The sequence below is a fragment of the Bubalus kerabau genome, chromosome 10, assembly GCF_029407905.1.
Source record: "Bubalus kerabau isolate K-KA32 ecotype Philippines breed swamp buffalo chromosome 10, PCC_UOA_SB_1v2, whole genome shotgun sequence".
Taxonomy (NCBI): Eukaryota; Metazoa; Chordata; class Mammalia; order Artiodactyla; family Bovidae; genus Bubalus; species Bubalus kerabau.
The window spans coordinates 88,863,934-88,888,248 of record NC_073633.1 but is presented as its reverse complement, the minus strand read 5'-3'; the positions used below and the strand labels follow the sequence as shown (position 1 = coordinate 88,888,248).

Genomic DNA, 24,315 nt, shown 5'->3' with positions numbered 1-24,315 from the left:
TGCCTACCCTAGTGCATGGTACAGAGGAACCATGTGCATTTATTGCCCAGGCCACAGACTCACCATTTCCTGAAATGCTTTCATCTGCTCTCTGGAACATATGTTCAAAAACATGGTAAGATTTTTTTTTATATCCTCAGCCTTTTCAGTTAATAATTCCTATATCTTGCTCTTACCCAATAGCCCTGCTTCCCTGTAGCCCTCTTAGGTGGTGGCTATCTTCCCTGCTCCATGCCTTTTATTCTATAGGGTTTGAAGATAGGTAAGCAATCTCTGTTTCTTATGGTTTCATTCAGTCTTCAATCCCTCCCTCTTCTCAAAAGAACACTTAGCTTTTACTCTCTTGATATCAGATTAAATCACCTGTAGCCCTTCCTGTGACAGTCACATACTGATTTGTGGGTCCTTGTGTCTCATTCTATATAAAGACTCACAAGTACCCTCTCTAACACTCCTCAGAAGTGATTTCAATACCTGGAGAGCTCACTCTTCCAAAATCATGACCTCCTGGTTCCTTGACTCCCACCCTATCTCAGTCACTTATTCCCATGGTCATACCTTCCATCTTGTCATCACCAATTGACTGCAATCTCTACAACCTCAGTTTCAGATATTCTACTATCCAATCACCATCTCTTATATTTCTGGCTCTCTTTCTCACACCTCCAGCTCCAAAACTGCTTTGCCACTGGAACCTAGAAATTTATTGTAATCATTACTCTTCACTGTTCTTTACCATCTTATTCTCACTTTTCCCCTTACTCAGTTAAAATTTAATGGTCAATCATTTTAGTTATTCTCTTGCCTCTCTTTGATTTATCACACTCTGATGCTTGCTATAGTCTTTTAAGGACTTCTAATGAAGTCTAATTTTCTACTTGATACATGCTCAAGCTCAAGGGAGTTGAATGTGGCTGGAGAAGGATTTGTCTCTCTTTAAATTCATAAATATTAATAACAATCAAGAGGGTCCCTAATGCTACCTAGGAGTCAAAACTCTGTTTCCCTAGTCCAATCCCTTTACTCCCCTAAATGACTATTTCATAACTTCTAATCTCTCCCCAATCCTTTAACATCTCTACCTTTTTTGCTTCCATCATTACTAAGAACATTTAAACAATTATTCGTACCCCTGTGTATTTGCTATGCCTCCCCTCCTCTTCCTATGAATACACTGTATATGTTTCTAGCTAAAGCTACCCACCTATTGGCATCACATTCAATCCCTTACCTTCTTGTGGAAATCACTCCTTGAATTTTCCCTCTTTCCTCTGCACTATTTTTCCTCTTTATTGAATCATTCCCATCATCATACAAACATACTGTGACTTTCATATTAATTTTAAAACCTACATATCCTAATCTCATTTACCTATTTAGATATTACTTGCACTTTTCCCTGTTATGAAAAACTCCTACAAAGGTTAATAAACTCGATTCACTCTCTTCCCATCCTGACTTGAACTCCCTCCAATAAGACTTTTTGCTCTCAACGCTTCATAGAACATGAACCTACCAAGGTCAGCAGTGGAGCCAATGCTGCTAAATTCAGTGGTTGATTCTCAGTTTTTATTTGACTATCAGCTATATTTCATATAGTAGATTAAATCTATTCTTGCTTGAAATACTTTCTGGAAAATTTGGCTTCCAAGAAACCATATTTTCCTAATATTCCTCACCTTCAACTGTGCTGTCTCAGTTTCTTTTGATTTCTTCTTTTCTGCATGACTAGATTCTGTATACTAGTGTATCCCAAGTTTCAGGACTCAGACTATGTTTTCTATCTGAGCTCACTCCCTTGGTGAGCTCATTAATCCCATGGCTTTAAATACCATCCATATGCCAATGACTTATGTCTCAGCTCAGTCTCTCCCTTAAAAAGCTACATCCACAAACCCAAGTGCCTACTTGTTATTTCCAGTTGAATGTATAATAGGTCCCCAAAATTTAGTATGTCTAAAAATGAAGTTTTTGCAAAATCAGACATGCAGATCAATGGAACAAGTTAGAAAGTCCAGAAATAAACATACAATTAATCTCAAAGGAGGCAAAAATATACAATGAAGAAAAGACAGTCTCTTTAATGTGTGATGCTGGGGAAACCAGACATCTACATATAAAGAATGAAATTAGAACATTCTCTAACATCATAAACTCAAAATGGATTAAAGACCTAAAGGTAAGATCAAATACTATAGAAACTCCTAGAGGAAAACATAGGCAGGGCAGTCTTTGACATAAATCACCACAATATCTTTTTGGATCTGTCTTCTAAAGTAATGGGAATAGAAATGAATATAAACAAATGGGACCTAATTAAACTTAAAAGTTTTTGCACAGCAAAGGAAACCATAACGCAACTAAAAGACAACTTACAGAATGGGAGAAAATATTTGCCAATGGTGCAACCAACAAGGGATTAATTTTCAAAATATACAATCAGCTTAATATAAAAAAAATCCAATCAACAATCAAACTCCTCAGAGTAAGCAGAAAGAAACAGAGTGATCCTACTGAAATATAAGTCAGAGCATGTCACTCATGCTCAAAGTCCTCCAGGCGTCCTAGGACCTAGAGGCTACAAGATTTAGCTCACTATTATCACTCTGACTTCATCTCTATTACCCTTTCTTCTCTTCGCTGTACTGCATTTTTCCTTTTCAGCTGTGCCATGCGGCTTATGGAATTTTAGCTCCCTGACCAGAAACTGAACCCATGCCCCCTGCAGTGGAAGCTTCGAATCCTAATCAGCGGATCACCAGGGACATTTCATTCTTCACTCTGTTGTAGCTCCCTCTTCTTGGTTCCTCAAGACTCCAGGAACATACTTGTTTTGGAGTTTTAGCCCTGGCTTTTGGGAATGCTTTTTCCCGCAACATCCACATAATTCAACCCCTCATCTCCTTCCATCTTTACTCAAATGTAACCTACTCAGGAAGTCCTTGCTTGGCCACTGGTTCCAGATTTTTAACACTCCTATCCCCCTCTTCATACTTAATTTTTCTCCTTGGTCTTTCTCACTACTGAAATTCTATAAACTTTCCTTATTATTTTGCTGTCTCCTCCACTAGAATATAAATTCCACAAGAGCAGAAATTTTCATCTATTCAATTTACTTCTAAATTCCCGTGCCAATAATGCTTAGAAAATAGTAAACACTCAGTAAATATTTGTTGAATGAATGAACACATATCGAAAGAAGAACCAGATGGAACATCATCTACAAATAAAAATAAAATAATTGAAATATCTAAAAACTAGATTAAGGGTAAAATTATTTTTCAAAGGACAACAGAATGTCAACAAAAGAGATGTACGCCATGGTTCATCTCATGAAACTAGCTTACTTCACTCTGTACAATAGGCTCCAGTTTCATCCACCTCATTAGAACTGATTCAAATGTATTCTTTTTAATGGCTGAGTAATACTCCATTGTGTATATGTACCACAGCTTTCTTATCCATTCATCTGCTGATGGACATCTAGGTTGCTTCCATGTCCTGGCTATTATAAACAGGGCCGCGATGAACATTGGGGTACACATGTCTCTTTCAATTCTGGTTTCTTTGGTGTGTATGCCCAGCAGTGGGATTTCTGGGTCATAGAGTTCTATTTCTATTTTTTAAGGAATCGCCACACTGTTCTCCATAGTGGCTGTACTAGTTTGCATTCCCACCAACAGTGTAAGAGGGTTCCCTTTTCTCCACACCCTCTCCAGCATTTATTACTTGTAGACTTTTGAAACTAGCATAAATTTGGTAACAAAACCAGCAAGGAGGGTAAGTAAGAAAAACAACAAACCAATCTTGCCCACGAAAATAGATAGACATCCTAAACAAGAGTTTATCAAGTAAAATCCAGAAAAGTATGAAAAATATATTATGGCCAATATTAGGGCATCATTCCATTTATATAAATTTCAAAATTAGAGAACACTAAGAACACAAGCATTGTTCATTATCCAAATCCACTTGGTACTTGAGTTCAGACAGTGACAGTCTAAATAATCAGTTGGCATATTTGTGGATACTTCAACTGAGTGTATTTCTTCTTTAAAGTAACGTATAGTATGTAGACTTTTCTGGTGTGCTGTTTTATGAACCTTGACCTATGATTAGATTTATGTCATCACCACTGACCCAGTCAGAATGCAGAACTGTTCTATGGAATTCATGGAATTCCGTCATACTCCCAGTCCTTCTCAACTAGTGAGCCATTCTCCATCACTATAGGTTTTGTGCTTTTTTGGTTTGTTTATATTTTAGAATGTCCTATAAGTGGAATACCATAGTATGTAATCTTTTGAGACTGACTTTTTTCCATTCAGACAAATAACTTTAAGATTCATCCAAGTTGGTGCATATCTCAGTAGCCCACTCCTTTTCATTGCTGGGTTTGGATGCACCACAGTCTGTTTATTCATTCACTCACTGAAAGGCATTTGGGTTGTTTCCAATCCGGAGATCATCAATAAAGCCGTTATGAATACTGACAAGTTTTTGTCTGAATGCAAGTTTTCATTTCTCTTGGGTAAGTGCCTAGGGACTGCCGGGTCATATGGTAAGCATATACTTAACTTTATAAGAAACTTTCAGAATAGCTGCATCATTTTATCTTCCCACCAACAGTACACAAGAGTTCAAGTTGCTCCAAAAACTCACCACCACTTGGTATTGTCAGGATTTTTATTTAGCCTTTCTATAGGTATGCAGTAGATACTTAGTCCTTTTGGTTCCCCCAGATTGGAAAGCAAACAGCCAGATTTTAATAGTTAGGGGGTTATCTAAAATTTTATTTTAATTTATTCGGTTACTTGTTTGGATAGTAAAGGATACACCCATATGTGGAACGATTGTGAGGAAGAGCAACAATGTGTTTAGTATAGAAGTAGATAGTGGTTTCTCTACTGGAAAGGGAGGTAGATGCCATCCACTATGCTCCCCAGGGTCTCTAAGATACCTATTATGCATTATTTATGAAGCGGCATGGTGGTATAGGTTGGTACATGTGACAGTTCTATTCTTGAAACTATACCCATGTGTTTGAAAGATTTTACAATCAACAATTTTTAAAGAGATATTTGAGCACACAAAACACACAAACCCCAAAGTAATGCAGAAAAACTTACAACCACTTCTTTTGGAAGTTCAAGTACAATCAATTAGAACACTTGAAGGCAATTCATAGAAGAATATAAGACTTTCTTGAAGCTTATTTAAATATAAAATAATTTCTTTGATACTATATGTTTGTGCACATCCCATAGGGCAAATGGCTAGTTTATTAATGAGCTTATTTCTTTCCAGAATCCTCAACCATAGGCTGGTCAGACCATTCTTTTTCAATATTATTACTTACTGATGATATTAATGACTTGACAAAGAGTAGCTTCTTCCTAGAAACCAGGACGAGAATTTGACTTTATGTAAGAAGCACATTGAACATATTATGCTTGTCATTCACAAATTATTAGACGTCTCCCAGGTCACAGTCAAGGCTACACCACACTTCAGCAATCTTTCCTTGTTGCCATCAATACCTTGTAAGGAGAACCTTTACCTGTGACAACACTGGGGATTTTGGAGAGAAAGCTCTTCACTGTTCTGACGGGCACACCCCCTGTCTTGTCATCTTGCATCTTTGTAATGATGTCTTCAATCTGAAAGAGATTCAAGAAAGAAAGTGTTATTGCATCTCACAAAGTAATAGCAAATGGTACCTTTATAAACAGCCAAAATGTGGGAACATGGACGCCAACAAGAGATACCAGAAAAGGCCTCTGCTCTGTCAATAAACATAGTAGCAGGATCTGCTTTGGGTCTTGTGCTGGGGATGCAGAGGCCGGGGGGTTATATATAAAGAGAAACAAGCATGATCTGTAAGAACAAGGCCGTGCCCCCAGTTCAATAAGGTAGGGAGAAAAAAAATTCTTGATGGGATCCAACATGTAATTCAGTATATATGTGATGAAGTTCCTCCTCTTTCCCAGACTGGATTTATATATAATTTCAATCACATGAAATTGCCATATTCAACCTAAAGGAAAGGAAATTTCCTCTAATACATTAACACACAGCTGTTTGGAAGTATAGGCAGGGCTGCCTTTGGGACCAGAGAAGAATCCAGCCAGAGTGGCACAGGAGAAAAAGTATACAAATCAAGACATGGAAAGTGCTTATCTGGAGAAGTTGGAGGACAAGTCTCAAGGTTGTGCGTGGCAGTGTGAAGGGGGTTGCCTTGAGCCAAGAACAGGATCCTCTCCTTTTGGACTAGGGAAGACCACGGTATCAGGAGAAAGGCCATGGTGGGCTATGGCCTGGAGCCAGGTGAAATTATATTGATGAAACCAGATACTGTGTACATATACTGAAAAAAGAACAGAGAGAGGAGATGGACGACCAAGAATACAGGTGTCTAACTTGGAAAACCAATCTGTAGCTGAGAATTTACAAGGCATGTAATTCCCTGGGCTGAAATCTTCAGAATAGGATACAGAGCAACCTGTAACAAGGACACAGATCTTTTTGTTTGTCCAGTGGTAGGGGAGGGCAACTGGAAAAGAAGAGATGATAGTGTTTAGCTTTATCACTTATTTTGTTCCCCTAAGCAACAGAATGTAGTTGAAACACCAGGATGGATTCTCTGAGTACTTCCATATAAGTCACATAATTTTAAGTCTAGGAATTTAAAGCTGTAGTTTAGCTAGTCTAATGTACTAGCATAGCAATTTGTGGGTGAGTTTCTCAAGGTCACATGACTAACAACTTATTTGCAAGAAACAGATAACTTGTTAGAGACAAAGTTAGGATAAGACATAATGTAATAATAACATACAATAGCCAAAATATATTTAGACTTTATTATGTAGTACTCTTCTAAGTACTAGACACATATTATCCTATTTCATTCCCCTGAGTACTCCACAACATCAATTCCACTATTATCCTCATTCTTAGATAAAGAAATTGAGATTTGGTGAGGTGTTTCAATCTGGCTAGACTAGGCTAAGTTGTGGTAACAAATAACTCTCAAAATCACAATGGTTTAATACAACCAGTTTTTTCTCTCTAGTGCTACAAGTCTATCAGAGGTCAAAAGGGGGACTGTGCTCATTGCAGTTTCTTTGGGACCCAGGCTGATGGAACAGCCATCATCTTGAATGTTGCTGGTCATTGTGTTAGAAGGACAAGAGAGAATTCTGAAGATTCTTGCATGAGTTATTACATGCTATAGCCCAGACGTTAATATAATAATGTCACAGCTCTTTGGACAAAATGAGTCACCACCCAACCACAAAGGAGACAGTCTTTTGGGTGCCAGGAAGGGAGGGGAGCTGACCACCTGTGAGCAGCATCAGTGACCACCTTAGAGGTTAAACCACCTTCCCAAGGTCACACAGCTACCCGGTGGTAGCCCTGAACTTAAATCCAGCTACACACCCCAGAGATCAGGCTTCTGACCCCTGGGATGCTCCGTCACCCAATAAGAGTCTCAGAGAACAATCCAAACAAAGGGACCATTCTCCCCCAGATATTCCTTGATTTCCCTGAGAAGGACTGACAGTGAGAAAGAACTTAAGCTCCTGGTCCCTTAGGCAGTGGTTGAATGTATAACACCAGGAAAAAGGGTTCTTCTCTGAAGACCTGTATTCTGTATCAGGAGGATTTTCATCCATTGTCTTATTCATAGTCTCAGCTAGGGCCCCACCTTCTGTCCTATAAACTCAATCCAGTGATTCAAAGTAGTCTGAGTATTTACTACTTACTGATAGTCCAGGAGAGTTATTCCTAGAAAAGTGATCGTATTTTCAAAATAATCTATGCTTTTGGCTTAGTGTGCTATGTGAAACCAGAAGTATCAGTTACATCGTTGCTTTTATTGCTTGAAAATTACTCGGAATTAGAGGAAAGCCAATATTTCAATTTAATTAGACCCCTGACTTGACACTAATTGGTAAAAGTTACAGTTTAGTGATATGGACTGGATTTAAAGACTGGCAGAGGTCATCTCCATGATTCTTTTTTCTTCTGCTCCATTTAGTGGCTTTATCACACCACTGAATCTTAAAAGGACTTATTTACTAAAGAAGAAGATCCATCTTCTTATGGTGGCCCACCATGTACCAAGGGTTAGATCACTCATCAGAGATGACAGTCACCTTAAGTGACCAGAAAGGGGATAATGTTCCAGTAATAGTTTATAACTTCGGAGGTATAGAATAATGTTTCATTGGTCCTTAGTTCCTAACTCCTTCACAGTATTAATGTATACCCAGCTCCTTACCCTGGCTTCATGATGGGCTAAAAGTCTGCTTCTTTACTTTGGAGCTTAGCCATGTGACTTGCATGGCTAATATAATGTTACTGAATGTGGTATGAGCAGAGACTTTCAATATACCTGAATGGTGATGCTCACCCTCCTCCCTTACCCTCCTGCATCAGAGGGTTGTTGTTCCAAGGAAGGAGAGAGACATCCAGAGCAGAAGGGATGCAACACATAGCTAGATCAGTCAAAGATCGTGTAAGACTGGTCCAATTTCCCTGTGGTTAAAAGTCAGCTGAGCTGTAGACTTGTTTGTGAAAAATACATGCTTATTGTGTGCCACTGAGTTTGGAGTGATTTACTATGCAGGAAAGTTGTAGCTATTGCTGACTGATATGTAGAGCTCTGGGGAAAAAATGCATTTTCAAAATTGATGAAGCCATACAAATACCTGGTAACAAGAATCAATAAATTTTAGAGGTGTAGTATCCTAGAATCCAAACCTTTTAAAGAATGTAGAAATTCCATCTACACTATTCATTATGTGATTAAAAATTCTTAAGGTCAATTCTACCAGCATTATGTCAGGCAAATCTGTGATCGCTGAGTTTGATTCCATAGCATGGTTCACTGTGACATCAGCTAATAATACTGTCTTTGAATTTTTTTTTTCATTGTGTACAGAGAAATGCTAAGAGTACAGACATACCAAAAATTCAAAAGTGGGTTCCAAGGAGCTTATATAAATTTTAATGGCAAACATTTTCAGAACATCTATGTTATGAGCAATCCTAGGTATTTAAAATCAACTATCAATATTCTTTGTCTTAAAATTTATTTAACAAAGATATTGAAATTAAAACTCAGAAAGGTTAAGTGATTTATCCAAGGACACATAGCTAGAAAGTGGCAAAGCCGGGATTTCTTACCCAATTCTTCTTATCTCCAATGCCCAAGTTCTTTCTATCAAATCTAAGATTCATCTTATTTCCTCAACCAGTGCTTGACAACATGCTTTGTAGATAGAAAGCACTTAATACTGTTTGCATTGAAGGGAAAGTTTAGTTCAGGCCTAAGAGTGTATAGGAGAAAAAAGAAATTGATCCAGATAATCAGATTCTCAACCCTCTCAGGGTTTATTCTGGTCCAATGTCTGCTGGTATCTTGTTGCTCAGCATTTTCCCTCTTGGTCTCAGGGGCTTGACTGGATTTATCTTCTATTGGTAGATCACAGCTTCCGGGTTGGGGGTGGGGAGAGGGGAGGTATACACTTTTGTTTTCTTGACTGTTCAGTTCCGTCTAACTTCTGGTACCTTTTGTTCCTGAAGAAGAGCAACATCAATTCCCTGTCATCCTTTAATATGAAGTTCTGTGTCACCAGGGAGCATGCTGGACCTAAGTGACACTGAGCCAATCAATAAGCAGGTGGCCCTTATCTGACAGCCAAGCCATGCGGAGAAACCACGTGGCCAGCTCGACCAGTTCTGCCTGGATGGCTCACAGCAACCAGACACCCCTCTTCAAGGAGCTCAAAGCTCAGAGCACTGACAAGCACGTAAAACAGCAGGAAAAATGCAAACCACTCACTGTACCATAGTGGGTTTTCTCTGAAATGAGGAATATTAGGAGGACTGTAGATGTAACTCACTGAAATAGCCATGGGGTGTTAAGAGAGGAGTGAGGAGAAGCAATCCTCTGTTTACCAACTGAAGCCACAGCAGGATGCTAGGAAGAACACTGTTCTGAGGCCCAGGAGAAATGCCAATCTCAGTTTCACTGACTTGCTGTGTTGACCTTGGACAGGTTATGTAACCTCTCTGGACTTTATGTCCCTCATCTCTACAGTGATAGCCCTGGTTGCTAAACTAAAATTTCTAATTCTAAAACATGCGAGACTTCTCTGACCTGACAGATACAAAGTTTTCTGCGAGGAAAGACTAGGAGCAGCAATCAGGCTGCTGGGTTCCCCTTCTGCCCATCTGCCCTGTGGATCCATGCAGGACGTTCCCTGTGCTGAGCAGTGCAAGGTGAGGGAAAGGTGCTGGGAAGGACCAGGGAGTTTTGATGTTTTGAGAAATCATTTTGGACAGATGGCATCAGAAGCCAGACAGAGACATGATCCAAAGAGGCCCTGACACTGCCCTTCTTGGCCAGCTCCATCTCTACTCGGATAGATGGCATGCCTAACAGAAATGACTAAGGGCCAATATTAGTTTTGTTTGTGTAAATTAATTACCCCAAAACTAATTTATTTAGCTCCTCCAATTTTTCCTCAGTGGAAGATTAGAAAACTTCAAGAATAGGCAAACTATGCCGCTATTATTAAAAAAAAAAAAAGTCCATCCCAACTTCAGCAAAGAAGGCAGAGTATGCCTCAGGCACGAGGGTCTTTTTTATTGAAGCATTTCATCTTGACTTTGCAATCAGTTGTCTATTTCTAGCTACTAATGACTGTCACTTCAGCTCCCGCATTCATTAAAAACCCCTTCTGTTTTGGTGTCTGCGAATGAGTGAAAATGACTCTTTGGACACATCTTATCAGCCCGGAGGCAGGAATCAGAGCTGGCAAATGATAATCATATTTCTTAATCCAAAATGGGCATGCTTCACTGAGCATGCTCTGTCCCATATGTGTTCCATAAGATCAGGCCATTTCTCACTCTTATTTTTAAAAACACAGAACATTGCTGTTCTCAACTTGTAAATGTTCTCAGCGTGACCTACTGGTTTAGTGAACATTTATTGAGCATCTACAGAGTGCCAGGCCCTGATCTAGTTTCTATGGTTACAAAAAGCAGGTAAAAGACAAAATCTGTTCTTCTTAATCATGGACTAATAAATTTCAGAAAGATTCAGGGATCTAGTCTGTGTTGGAGATAGCAGAGCCAAGTATGAGTTCCAAAAAAAGCTGGAAACACTAAGGAATATCACTTTCAGAAGCCCTCAGAAGGGGAACCATAAAGGCTTCCTCCCTTTTTCTCCATCCCATTCAATGGCAAGAGCAGAATTTGAGATTCCTTGTGCTAGTTACGACAAGATTGCAGTGCCTCCTAATTTGTGTTCAGTTAAAGTTACTTTTGAATCTCTGTCACAGCCTAGAATGCTTTTGACAAAAAGTTTTTAAAAATCCAAATTCAGAACAGTATGGAGGTTCCCCAAAAAACTAAAAAGAGAGTTACCATATGATCTTGCAATCCCATGCCAAGGCATATATTCAGAGAACACTATAATTAAAAAGGATACATGCACCGCAATGTTCACAGCAGCACCGTTTTCAATAGCCAAGACATGGAAGCAAACTAACTGTCCCCCTGTAGAAGAATGGATAGAGAAGACGTGGTGTGTACATATAGATGTATGTGGACTGTTTCTCAGCCATAAAAAGAATGAATGCTGTTTGCAGAGATTATCATACTAAGGGATGTAAATCAGACAGAAAGACAAATGTCATATGGTATCGCTTATATGTGGAATCTAAAATGTGACACAAACGGACTTACATACAAAACAGACACTGACTCACAGACATGGAAAACAAACTTATGGTGACCAAGGGGAAAGACCGCTGCTGCTGCTGCTAAGTTGCGTCAGTCGTGTCCGACTCTGTGCGACCCCATAGATGGCAGCCCAACAGGCTCCTCTGTCCCTGGGATTCTCCAGGCAAGAATACTGGAGTGGCCTAGAGGAGAACATAGGCAAAACACTCTCTGACATACATCACAGCAGGATCCTCTATGACCCACCTCCCAGAATATTGGAAATAAAAGCAAAAATAAACAAATGGGACCTAATTAACCTTAAAAGCTTCTGCACATCAAAGGAAACTATTAGCAAGGTGAAAAGACAGCCTTCAGAATGGGAGAAGATAATAGCAAGTGAAGCAACTGACAAACAACTGATCTCGAGAATATACAAGCAACTCCTACAGCTCAACTCCAGGAAAATAAATGACCCAATCAAAAAATGGGCCAAAGAACTAAATAGACATTTCTCCAAAGAAGACATACAGATGGCTAACAAACACATGAAAAGATGCTCAACATCACTCATTATCAGAGAAATGCAAATCAAAACCACTATGAGGTACCATTTCACACCAGTCAGAATGGCTGCGATCCAAAAGTCTACAAGTAATAAATGCTGGAGAGGGTGTGGAGAAAAGGGAACCCTCTTACACTGTTGGTGGGAATGCAAACTAGTACAGCCACTATGGAGAACAGTGTGGAGATTCCTTAAAAAACTGGAAATAGAACTGCCTTATGATCCAGCAATCCTACTGCTGGGCATACACACTGAGGAAACCAGAAGGGAAAGAGACACGTGTACCCCAATGTTCATCGCAGCACTGTTTATAATAGCCAGGACATGGAAGCAACCTAGATGTCCATCAGCAGATGAATGGATAAGAAAGCTGTGGTACATATACACAATGGAGTATTACTCAGCCATTAAAAAGAATACATTTGAATCAGTTCTTATGAGGTGGATGAAACTGGAGCCTATTATACAGAGTGAAGTAAGCCAGAAAGAAAAACACCAATATGGTATACTAACGCATATATATGGAATTTAGAAAGATGGTAACAATAACCCTGTGTACGAGACAGCAAAAGAGACACTGATGTATAGAACAGTCTTATGGACTCTGTGGGAGAGGGAGAGGGTGGGAAGATTTGGGAGAATGGCATTGAAACGAGTTGCTAGTCCAGGTTTGATGCACGATACTGGATGCTTGGGGCTGGTGCACTGGGACGACCCAGAGGGAGGGTATGGGGAGGGAGGAGGGAGGAGGGTTCAGGATGGGGAACACATGTATACCTGTGGCAGATTCATTTTGATATTTGGCAAAACTAATACAATTATGTAAAGTTTAAAAATTAAAAAAAAAAAAAAGAATACTGGAGTGGGGTGCCATTGCCTTCTCCAAGGGTAAAGACAGGGAGGATCAGTCATGAGTTTGGGATTAGCACATATATACTGCTATATGTAAAACAGATAAACAAAGATGTCCTATTGTATAGCACAGGAAACCATATTCAATGTAATAATCTCTAATGGAAAAGCATCTGAAAAAGAATACACACACACACACACACATATACACTTCAATAAATTTTTTTTAAAGTCCAAACACAGGGGATACAGTAGGCCCCCTACATACAAACCTTCAAGTTGTGAACTTTCAAAGATGCGAACATGTATTTGCCTGTCCAGCCATGTAAGTTAGTTCACATGTCTGGCATACATGGTCACATGTGTGCATCGTCCACAAGTGGCTGTGCTTTTGTGTACTTTACTGTACAGTACTGTATGCAGAACAATAGACCAGTATCTTTTTTCCAAGCCTAGGATGTCTAGAAACAAGCATAAAAGCAGCAGAGATGTTGCTGCCACTGCTAAGAAGTTATTGCACTATCCTTTTAAAGTTACTGTACTTCAAGATTAAAAATATTTTCTCTATTTTTTGTTTTTTAATGTGTTGTGTGAAAAGTATTATAAACCTGTTAGAGTACTGTACTATATAGCTGATTGTGTTGGTTGGACACCTAGGCTAAATTTGTTGGACTTAGGAATGCACTCTCAGCTTGGTACTCATTCATATGTAGGGGACTTACTGTATTTTCCCCATATAATATGCAGTCAGCATGTGGGTGGCTGCAGCATTACTGTAGTTATCCAATTCTACCTGAATCACCATCTTGGCCATTCCTTCATGGTTTCCAGAAGATTACCCCAGCGCTAGACATCACTTCTACGTTAGAGAAGTAGAAATGTGGGAAGAACCAGGGAATGGTGATACAGCCATATTTGTTCCTTTTATCCAGAAAAGCATATTCCTTCCCAGAAGATCCCAACAGATCTCTGCTCTTGTCTCATGGACCAGAACAGGGTCACATGGCAACATGAGGTTGCAAAGAAAGCTGGGAAGAGTGTAGTTAGCTTTTCCAGCCTCTTCGCCGCATGGAAGTATGGGAAGAGGGGAATGGAAATGGGGTGGGGTTCACCAAGTAACGCTGTCTACCACTAAGACCTTGTATTAAAGAACATTCATGAGGGATGGTTGGGCAGATCTTGATTCATCTCTCATCTGGTCTCTACATGCAGCCTGTATCACCATAATTTGTACTCGCATTTCCTATTAAGTTTTTTTTTTTTTTACTTACCACTTAATCCTAATTGTGAGTGCTCAGTAAATACATATTAATGAATAATTGAATGTGGCAGTGGTGGTTTAGTTGCTAAGTTGTGTCTGACTCTTGCGACCCCATGGACTATAGCCTGTGAGATCTCCTCTGTCCATGGGGTTTCCCAGGCAAGAATACTGGAGTGGGTTGCCATTTCCTTCTCCAGAGGATCTTCCCGACCCATGGATCAAACGTGCATCTCCTGCATTGCGGGCAGATTCTTCACCACTGAGCCACCAAGAAAGTCCTATAATCAAATGTATTCATCAGTAAATGAATGAGTAAATGACATGAGTGCTATATTCTTAAACAACTGGATTCTTGGAATCCAGCATTGAACAGGATACTTAATATTTTAGGGTCTCAGGGGTAGTGATATCTGGAATTTAAAGTAAATTTGGCATTTACATTTTTAAGGTAATTCTGCTTTGGAAATATGTTAAATAAGTAGAAATTTCAAGATTTCTTGAACCTTAGCAACAATGTTCAAGGAATTACTAAATAGGCATTTAGGTACTAGTTGAGCCAGGAGCCAATTACCCAGTATACTGAGCCTAACATCACCCAGGGGCAGTGCTAGGCTGGGAAGATGAAACAGCATTGTTTGGTCTCCTGAAAGTTTATTTTTATGGTTTTAATATTATCATATGTAGTGCTTCATAAATTACTTTTATGGAAAACATTGTTCTTCATTTCACTGAAGAGAAAAAATAGGCAAGAATGATGTTCTAGGCCAGTGAACAAATAGCTTATTGATGATACTTTAGAGGAAATGACTTTCCCTTGAGCTTGGCTAGAATAGTCAAGCCTTAGAAGGCATCGTCTCTCTTGTAGAAGAATCTATTGTTTGTTTGGAAATATGAGCAGAGCTGGTCCTTTGGGCAAGCCACAGAATAAAAAATCTCTGATTGAGGAAGGTCAGATACAACATAAATGAGGAAAATGGACACTGACCAATGACACATTCTAGAGACGTCAGAGGACCTAAAATCTTTTTATTGTAATCTCAAATTACTGTAATTTGAGTGTGCCATCTGCTTATAATTGGGAACCATCCCCCTTTCACAAATAAGCACACTGATACTGAGGGAAGGTAAACTGTCCAAGGCCAAATGAGACTTGAATAGTGAGATTATTGATAAGAAACCCTGGCAGCCTGGATCCAGAGCTGGCTCCCTGGGTCTCTACACCAGTGCCAGGGCAGCCCCCAGGGAGGTTTCGTTTAACCTTAGGCTTTAGCTGAGTGCAAGGAGATGCAAAAGATGGGGCCACATCTTGTGCTTAGAAGTTTAATACACAGTGGGGAAGGCAGAAAAATGTTCCCTTCAAAAGATGTCCTCATCCTTATCACTGGAACGTGTGACTATTACCTTACATGGCAAAAGACACTGCAGATGTAATGGGCTTAGGGCTCTGAGATGGAGTGGCTATCCTGGGTTATCCAGATGGGTTCAGTCTAATCATATGAGTTCTTGAAAGATGAAGACTTTTCCCAGCTGTAGTCAGACAGAGAGAGAGAGATGACTATAGAAAGAGGTCCGAGAAATCTGACTTCGTTGGCTTTGAAGATAGAAGGAGGAGCCACAGTCCAAGAGATGTGAGAGGACTTTAAAGGCTACAACAAGCAAGGAAACAGATTGTCCCCTGGAGCCTTCAGAAAGGTGTGCAATCCTGCCAACACCTTGATTTTAGCGCAGAAAGACCCATTTCAGACTTCTGAGCCCCAGAACTATAGAATAGCAAATGTATGTTGGGTTAAGCCACTAAAATTGTGGTGTAATTTGTTACAGCAGCAACAGTGACCCCTACTCAAGAACAAATGTTTGGGAAAAGCATTATTCTGTATTGCAAAACAGATTAATATTTTTTCCTCCCGGGGAGGAAGTGGGTAGATTTCCCACATTCCACTGTTCTCTGCGTTTTCTGCACAGTTTAACTGCCAGACCAATGGCCAACCAGGAACTGTGGCTGTCTGCTTGGGGAAGATGTCAGGGATGAGGACAGGGAAGATGTCTGTCTCTAACCCAAAGTAATTGCTTCCATGACATTTTAAATGCTTCAGTTTTTGGCCTACTGGGACCAATTAGATGAGTGGCTCAGAGGTTATTTCCAGGAGCTTCTTAAATAGGTCACAGCAACCCACTAATTAACTTCAACACTACAATCTACACATGGAAAAACAAATACCCTTTCTTATTTCTCATCTCCAATCTTCCCTTGCCACATTCTTCAGTCTAGCCTACCAAGGAGAATTGGACAAAAAACATCAAGTGGAGACACAATGTAGATAATTAGGTCAGCATCATAAAATGCTCCAACTTTGAACATGAAGCCTTCTACAGAAAGATTCTAGTTCAACACGTACATCACTTTTCCCTTGCCTCCCTCAGTAAGGAGAAGTCAATATCTTAGTTTCCAAAGAAAACTGGTCCCTCCAGTATCTTGGAATCTCACTATATATTTTTCCTCCTGGAGGGGGAACAAGAAACATAAGACTTGTTCCCCCTCTGCCCCCCGTCCCTGCCCCCGCAAGAACATCCTGGACTCTGGAATCATTCCCCGTTTCTGACTCTTCAACACCTTTCCTGACTCCAAGTTGAACAACTGAACTGGTCACTGGAGTGAATTAGAATCATTCATGTAAATCATCTCCTCAAATATCTGCTGTGGTTCCCTACTGCTACAAAATAAGTGCCAAGTTTCCTATTATGGGATTCAAGGTCCTCTATGATTTGGTATCAAACTACCTTTCCAGCATCAGCTCTCCAAACTTTTGGTTCTTGGATACACCTACCTGCAAACAATTCTCTGTATTCTCATGCAGTAATAATTCATCCACCACTGCAAACCCACTGGGTCCTCATCACCCTCCCAGGCCCTGTACAAAGCTCCTCTAGGAAATGTCACTTGATTTTTCCAGCATATGCATACATATGCATTGCTGCTGCTAAGTCGCTTCAGTCGTGTCCGACTCTGTGCGACCCCAGAGACGGCGACCCACCTGGCTCCCCCATCCCTGGGATTCTCCAGGCAAGAACACTGGAGTGGGTTGCCATTTCCTTCTCCAATGCATGAAAGTGAAAAGTGAAAGTGAAGTAGCTCTTCATGACCCCATGGACTGCAGCCTACCAGGCTCCTCCATTTATGGGATTTTCTAGGCAAGAGTACTGGAGTTGGGTGCCATTGCCTTCTCCAACATATGCATTAAGAATGTCTATATTTTTATTGAAGTATATTTTACTTGGCTTCCTTGTGTCTCAGACAGTAAAGAATCTGCTTGCAATGCAGGAGACTTAGGTTCAATCCCTGGGTTGAGAAGATCCCCTGGAGAAGGGAACAGCTACCTACTCCAGTATTCTGGCCTGGAGAATTCCATGGAACGAGGAGCCTGGCAGGCTATATATAGTCCCTGGGGTTGCAAAGAGTTGGACATGACTGAACGACTTCCACACACACACACACATTTTACTTATAATGTGTTGATTTCTTCTGTACAGAAAAGTGATCCAGTTATACATATACATATATATTATTTTTTAAAAAATATTCTTTCCCATTATGGTTTATCATAGGATATTGAATAGAGCTCTCTGTGCTATGCAGTGGGACCTTGTTGTTTAATCCATTCTCTATATAATAGCTCATGTAGAACCTGTCTATGAAACAAACAGACTTCCGGACATACAGAACAGACTTTTGGTTGCCAAGGGGAAGAGGACTGGGGAGGGATGGAGCGGGAGGTTGGGATTAACAAATGTAAGCTATTATATATAGAATGGATAAACAAAATGAATGCTTATATTTTTTATTCCCTTTTTCCATTCAAAGGATGTGAGGTAAGATCCAAAACATAATGTTTCTCCCTTGCTCCAATGGTAAGTGCCATATACCTCCACTTAGGACTTTTTTTCTGTTACTGAAGTTTTGCTTCTTTCCCTCTGGACCATAACTTTCTGAAGGGGAGAGACAGTTCTCATCTTTGAAGAAAGGACCTGGTCTTCTGTACCTGGGCCCCGTCAAACGGAAAAAGAAAACAGAGGATAACAGTCAGCCCTTCAAACAGGAAGGACTCATCCCTTAATCTCAGGATAATGAGAGAGCCAGCCCTTCAGTCTCCCAGAGCTTCAGAGAGAAGAGAATTTCCAGATGGATCAAGAAGGGCTAGAATGAAATTTCCTCAGCAACTGCAAACCCCAGGACACCTAGAGACGTTTTAGAGAATTAAAAAAGAAAAAGCAGGGCTGCACCTCAGGCCCAGCATCCCCAAGCTCCCCTCTCACTTCTGTGCACACCTCTTCCGACAGGGCTGCCTGAAGACTGCTCAGCTGCCTGTCCCCCGGAGCCCCTGTCTGATTTGCTCAGAACAACTGCCGTCCATACTCAGAAGAAGCCAGGGTGGCTCCCCCACGTGGTGCTAAACAGCTCACTGCTGGTGATAACGACAGCACCCTCCCCTCCAGCGGCGAGGGAGATGCTGCAGGACTCCCCTCAGCCCTTCTGACTCTGATTCTGGGCTTGTCGTTCACCTGGCCCGGCCCCACCTGTCCCGAGGGGACCCTGTCTTTTCACCGTTTCCTTGGGTGCTGGCCCCACTGCTGCTGATCCTGTTACTTTTCTTTCCGGGGCATTTTCTTCTTTGGTGACATCATTCGTCAGGTTTGATGTCCCCAGATGCTCCAGTGAGCACAGGAGAGTTACCCCCAGGAAAGGGAGACTGGGAAAACCCAGTAGGCAAAGCCAGGTGGCCCAGTCCTAAAGGAGAAACAGGAGGCGAATCATCACTGATCCCAAATATATTTGCACGCTCACTGGAAAACCAGACAGGAGGGTTTTCCTTCCATACTTACCTTTCGGTGCGGAGGTCCTCAAGGATTTTACGTGAGCCCAAGGAAGCAGAGGAACAGCCCCCAGAGGAGCCATGCAGGAGGGGCAGTTGCACAGCTGACTTCAGGTAATTCCCGCCTACACTCCTGAGGGCGCCCCTGAGCACTGCCCTCGGCAACCTGGGGTCCCCACACTATTGGGTGGGGCCCAGGGCAACTCTGGCTTGTGCTGCCAGAGGCACAGCAGCAACGATTCTGTTTTGGGTTTTGAGTCTCATGCATCTGAAGAGTGAAACTGTTAGCTGCTCAGTCGTGTCTTTGTGACCCCATTGACTTTAGCCCGTCAGGCTCCTCTGTCCGTGGGATTTTCCAAGCAAGAATACTGGAGTGGGTTGCCATGCCCTTCTCCAGGGGGATCTTCCTGACTCAGGGATGGAACCCAGGTCTCCTGCATTGCAGGCAGATTCTTTACCATCTGAGCCACCTGGGAAACCCTCTGGTGCGTCTCCTTGCTGATAATTAATGCTGCTTGGAACACTCCGGTATACTGCTTTCTGGAACACTCGTCTGAGTCATGCCAGAGTGCCCCTCTCTGCTCTGTAACTGATGCCCAGAGGCTGCTGTCTCTCCTGTGGAGTCTGCATCCTTCTCCTCACTGCGTTCCTGCACTGTAAGTGCCCCGTCCCTTCTTTCCTTACATAAGAAAGAGGCACGAGGTCCCCCGTTCCTTCTGCAATGGCTGGTCTCTCCTTTCATTCAATCCAGCCACCAAAGGATTAAACAGAAGGGACTAAGCCATGATGGGTACTTTACTCACCTTTTTATAGTATTTCCCCAACTTTTAAAAGTATTCATGAACTACTTTTTATTAATTTTAAGGAATTACAGTTTGTTTCTAAACTTTAAGTGATGGTGTAGGCAACAGCTCTTAGCACAGTCCCTGGCACATAGATAGTTCCTTCCAACAAATGTTAATTTCCCCTCCTCCAAAACAGATTTAATTTCTTCTTCTATCTGAAGGAAATGAGTAATGACAGAAGATTCTACCACTCCCTTCAGATGCATGTGATTGACCCTTTGTTTTCAGTCCCCTACAGAAACCTCAGCAGATGGCAGCTGGGGATGAAGAGCCATGCTTTCCAAAGAGCTGTCACTGAAGTCATTTCCTACCTAATGAGCCCACTTACTGTAGGTTTCCAACTCCATGGAAGAGGTCTGCCCATGAACCAACTCTGAATCACCCCTGGGCTCCATGAGCAGCCTTTCTTTTACCACCTTCCATTCCAAGTCCCACCATGTGGCCGGATAAGCAGCAGGACTTTCCTGGCCACCGGTAGCACCTTGCCAAGGGAGGTCTGGAGAAAGGACAAGCTTTGCAGGCCCAGGAATAGGTATTTTTTATTTCTATGTCCTTTGCCTCCTGCTTCTGAAATCATAACCTGAAAGATAAATTTGTTTTTCATTCCCAAGAAAATGAGATAAATACAGTATATATCCACCTGGCATAATTCCAATTTTAATCTAAGAAGGAGTAGAGAAACTCTGGGAAGCTTGTGATGCTCTGCTGACCACACACTGAAAATCTGTGGGATAAACACCCATGAAGGGAAGTGAAAGTGTTAGTTGCTCAGTTGTGTCTGACTTTGTGAGCCCATGATCTGTGGCCTACCAGGCTCTTCTGTCCATGGAATTCTCCAGGCAAAAGTGCTGGAGTGGGTAGCCATTCCCTTCTTCAGGGGATCTTCCTGACCCAGGGATCGAACCCAGGTCTCTCCCATTGCAGGCAGATTCTTTACCATCTGAGCCACCACGCACACCTGAAAATAAACCCTGCACGTCCCTTGGGAGGGCAGTGGGATCGTTTGCCAATGACTTCTGTCAACCACACGGGTTTAAGTGACTTTTGTAGTCACTATTTTTGCAATCTCCCTGCAGCTCTTCTACAACAGGAGGGCAAGTGAGGGTCAGACGGAGCCTGCAAGCCTATCAGGCAGGACCTAGGAGCACCCCCTGAGTGCCCAGTGTCTCCAGGGGAGACAGGGTGGTTGGAGAGTCGTCCTGCAACTTGACAGTCATTCATCTGCCCACACGCCCTAGCTTTTCAAGTTTCAACAGAGATGCTGCAGTTTATTCCACCCAGCCTTTAGGAGGAACTTGAGAGAAGTTTTGAGTAGGGTACCCTGCCCCTTCCATCTAAATGAAGATGACCCTTTCCCTCCTCTGCTTGTGGTGGGAAGATTTGCAGGGAACTGGAGGTGCAGAGGAGGGACACAAATGGGAGAAACTGCTGGATTTGAATCAGTGATCACAGCAGTTTGGAAGGAAGAGGGTTTCTCCCCACAACCCCCACCGCCATCTAGGAAGAAAGGCTGTTACAGGGCCTCAAATGATTGGCAGGAGTGTGGAATAGGTACATGGTTGGTGGGAACTGGACCCGTTCCAGAGCGGATCACATCAGAAAGGCCACGTCTCCAGCGGGACTTCCACAAGCAGCTCTACGGGCTTTGCAGGAGCTTCCCGCTGTGATATTCTTATTACAGCCTGTCATGAATCTGCTTGTTGTGGGCTGAATTCTGTTCTCCCCAAAGTCCTACCTTCACGTCCTTACCCGCCAGTAACTCAGAGTGTGGGCTGATGTGGAGACAGGATCTTTACAGAGGCCATCATGTTAGAATGAGGTCATTAGGGTGGGTCCTAATCCAAACAACCCTGTCAGTACAAAAAAGGGATACTGGACACAGAGACAGGTAACAGGAAGTCCATGTGGAGATTCAGGGAGATGACAGTCATCTGCAAGCTCAGGAGAGTGGCCTGGAACACATCCTTCCCTCACGGCCCTCGGAAAGAACCAGCCCTGAGGACTTCCGGATCTCAAACTTCTAGACACGGAGCTTTGAGACAGTAAGTTTATGTTTAGGCCACTCCATCTGTAATACCTTCTTATGGCAGCCCTAGCAAACTTAACACTTCTCAATGACTTTCTAGGTCAGAGAAATTCATTTTTCCAACTCCTTCCATTCAGCATGCAATGAAAACAATTTCCTCTCACGGTCCCTTCTCTCCACTGCTCTCTCCGTACGCGCGCGCGCACACACACACACACACACACTCTCTCTCTCTCTCTCTCTCTCTCTCTCTCTCTCTCTCTCCAAGAGAAGATGACTAATTATTTCCACATCAGACAAAGTGCCATGTGCCAAACTGACTTATTTGACATCTTGCATATTGTCTAATTCCCAGGAAGCCACACAGCATACTACTTCAAAACTCTGCCTTTTGAAAAAGCCAAGACCTTGTCTAATGTTAGAGCTGAGAGTAAATACAGGTTCTGAGACTAGATTCAGAACCCGAGGTGCAGGAAAACATTACTTCCTAGAATGAGGAGTGAAGAGCATTACCAGAGCTGTTTTTATTTGTTCTAAAACTATCTGTGAGTGCGTGCACGCTAAGTCACTTTAGATGTGGCTGGCTCTTTGTAATCCTATGGACCGTAGCCTGCCAAGGCTCCTCTGTCCATGGAATTCTCCAGGCAAGAATACTGGAGTGGGTAGCCATTCCCTTCTCCAGGGGATCTTTCCAACTTGGGAATTGAACCAGGGTCTTCCACATTGCTGGCAGATTCTTTACTGTCTGAGCCACAAGGGAAGCCCCCTACACTGAATATAAATTGGTGCAGCCACTGTGGAAAGTAATATGGAGTTTTCTTAAAAAAATAAAAATATAAATACCACATGACCCAGAAATTCCACTCCTGGGAACATATTCAAAAAATACAAAAGTACTCATTCAAAAAGATATATGCAGTCCAATGTTCGCAGTAACGTTATTTCCAATTGCCAAAGTATAGAAGCAACCGAAGTGTCAATCAACAGATAAATTAATGAAGAAAATGAGGTCTATATACATAATTGAACACTATTCAGCCATAAAAAGAAATTTTGCCATTTGCAGCAATACAGATGGACTGGGAGGGCAATATGCTAAGTGAAATAAGTTAGAGAAAGACAAATACTATTTGATATCACATGCTGCTGCTGCTGCTAAGTCACTTCAGTCGTGTCCGACTCTGTGTGACCCCATAGACGGCAGCCCACCAGGCTCCCCCATCCCTGGGATTCTCCAGACAAGAACACTGGAGTGGGTTGCCATTTCCTTCTCCAATGCAGGAAAGTGAAAAGTGAAAAGTGAAGTCGCTCAGTCGTGTCCGACTCTTAGTGACCCCATGGATTGCAGCCTACCAGGCTCCTCCATCCATGTGGAATCTAAACAATACAACAAACTAGTGAATACAACAAAAAAGAAACAGATTCACAGATCTAGAGAACAAACTAATGGTCACTAATGGGGAGAGGGGAGGAAGGAGGGGCAAGATAGGGTAAGGGCATAAGAGGTACAAACCATTGGGTATAAAATAAGCTATAAGGATATACAACATAGGGAATAAAGCCAATATTTTATAGTAACTGTAAATGAAGTATAAACTTTAAAAATTATGAATCACTATATTGTAACCTGTAACATATAATATTGTACATCAACTATATTTTCAAAAAACAATGTGTTTGCTCTGTAAACACAGCTTCCAAACAAGGCCTGCAGCCCCTGGCCCTTCCTATACAGAGATTTTGTAGTATCACTGCCAAGCTCTAGAATCACTTCTTGAGCCAAGGCCCTGGTCCCTAGGAGTCACTTCCATTCCTTAAAATGCAACTAAGTCAGCTTGGAAGGGAAACCTGTTAACCTATTACTTGCATCCTCCCTGGGATGAGTGAGTCCATCAGATGAGCGAGTTATCACCAGAAACAGCCAGAGAGCAGGGCCCCTCTAAAGGGCTAGGGACAGTGGGAGATGAGGGGTAGGAGGAGGGGTGGAGCCTGAGGCTTGAATTCTAAAGTGGGCTGTGTGAGAGGGAATGGGTGAGGGTGACATGGAAGGGCCCCTCCAGAGACAGGGAAAGCCTGAGATCGCCAGGCCCCTGGCAGGGAAGAGTGTCCAGGAGGGAGGCAAGATGCTGACTTGAGTAGGGGGAGGGGTGACGTTCTCA

General features: G+C 41.9%; 1 protein-coding gene across 3 annotated transcripts in view; it reads right to left on the bottom strand.

Annotated features, from left to right (window-relative positions):
• The window catches only part of RGS6 (regulator of G protein signaling 6), a 622,410-nt gene that overhangs the window by 193,923 nt on the left and 404,172 nt on the right, over positions 1 to 24,315 (bottom strand). For all 3 annotated transcript variants that reach the window (XM_055538549.1, XM_055538551.1, XM_055538550.1), the window contains exon 3: positions 5,561 to 5,660. In XM_055538549.1, coding sequence (XP_055394524.1) covers positions 5,561 to 5,660 — 100 coding nt within the window. The remainder of the gene's footprint in view (positions 1 to 5,560; positions 5,661 to 24,315) is intronic.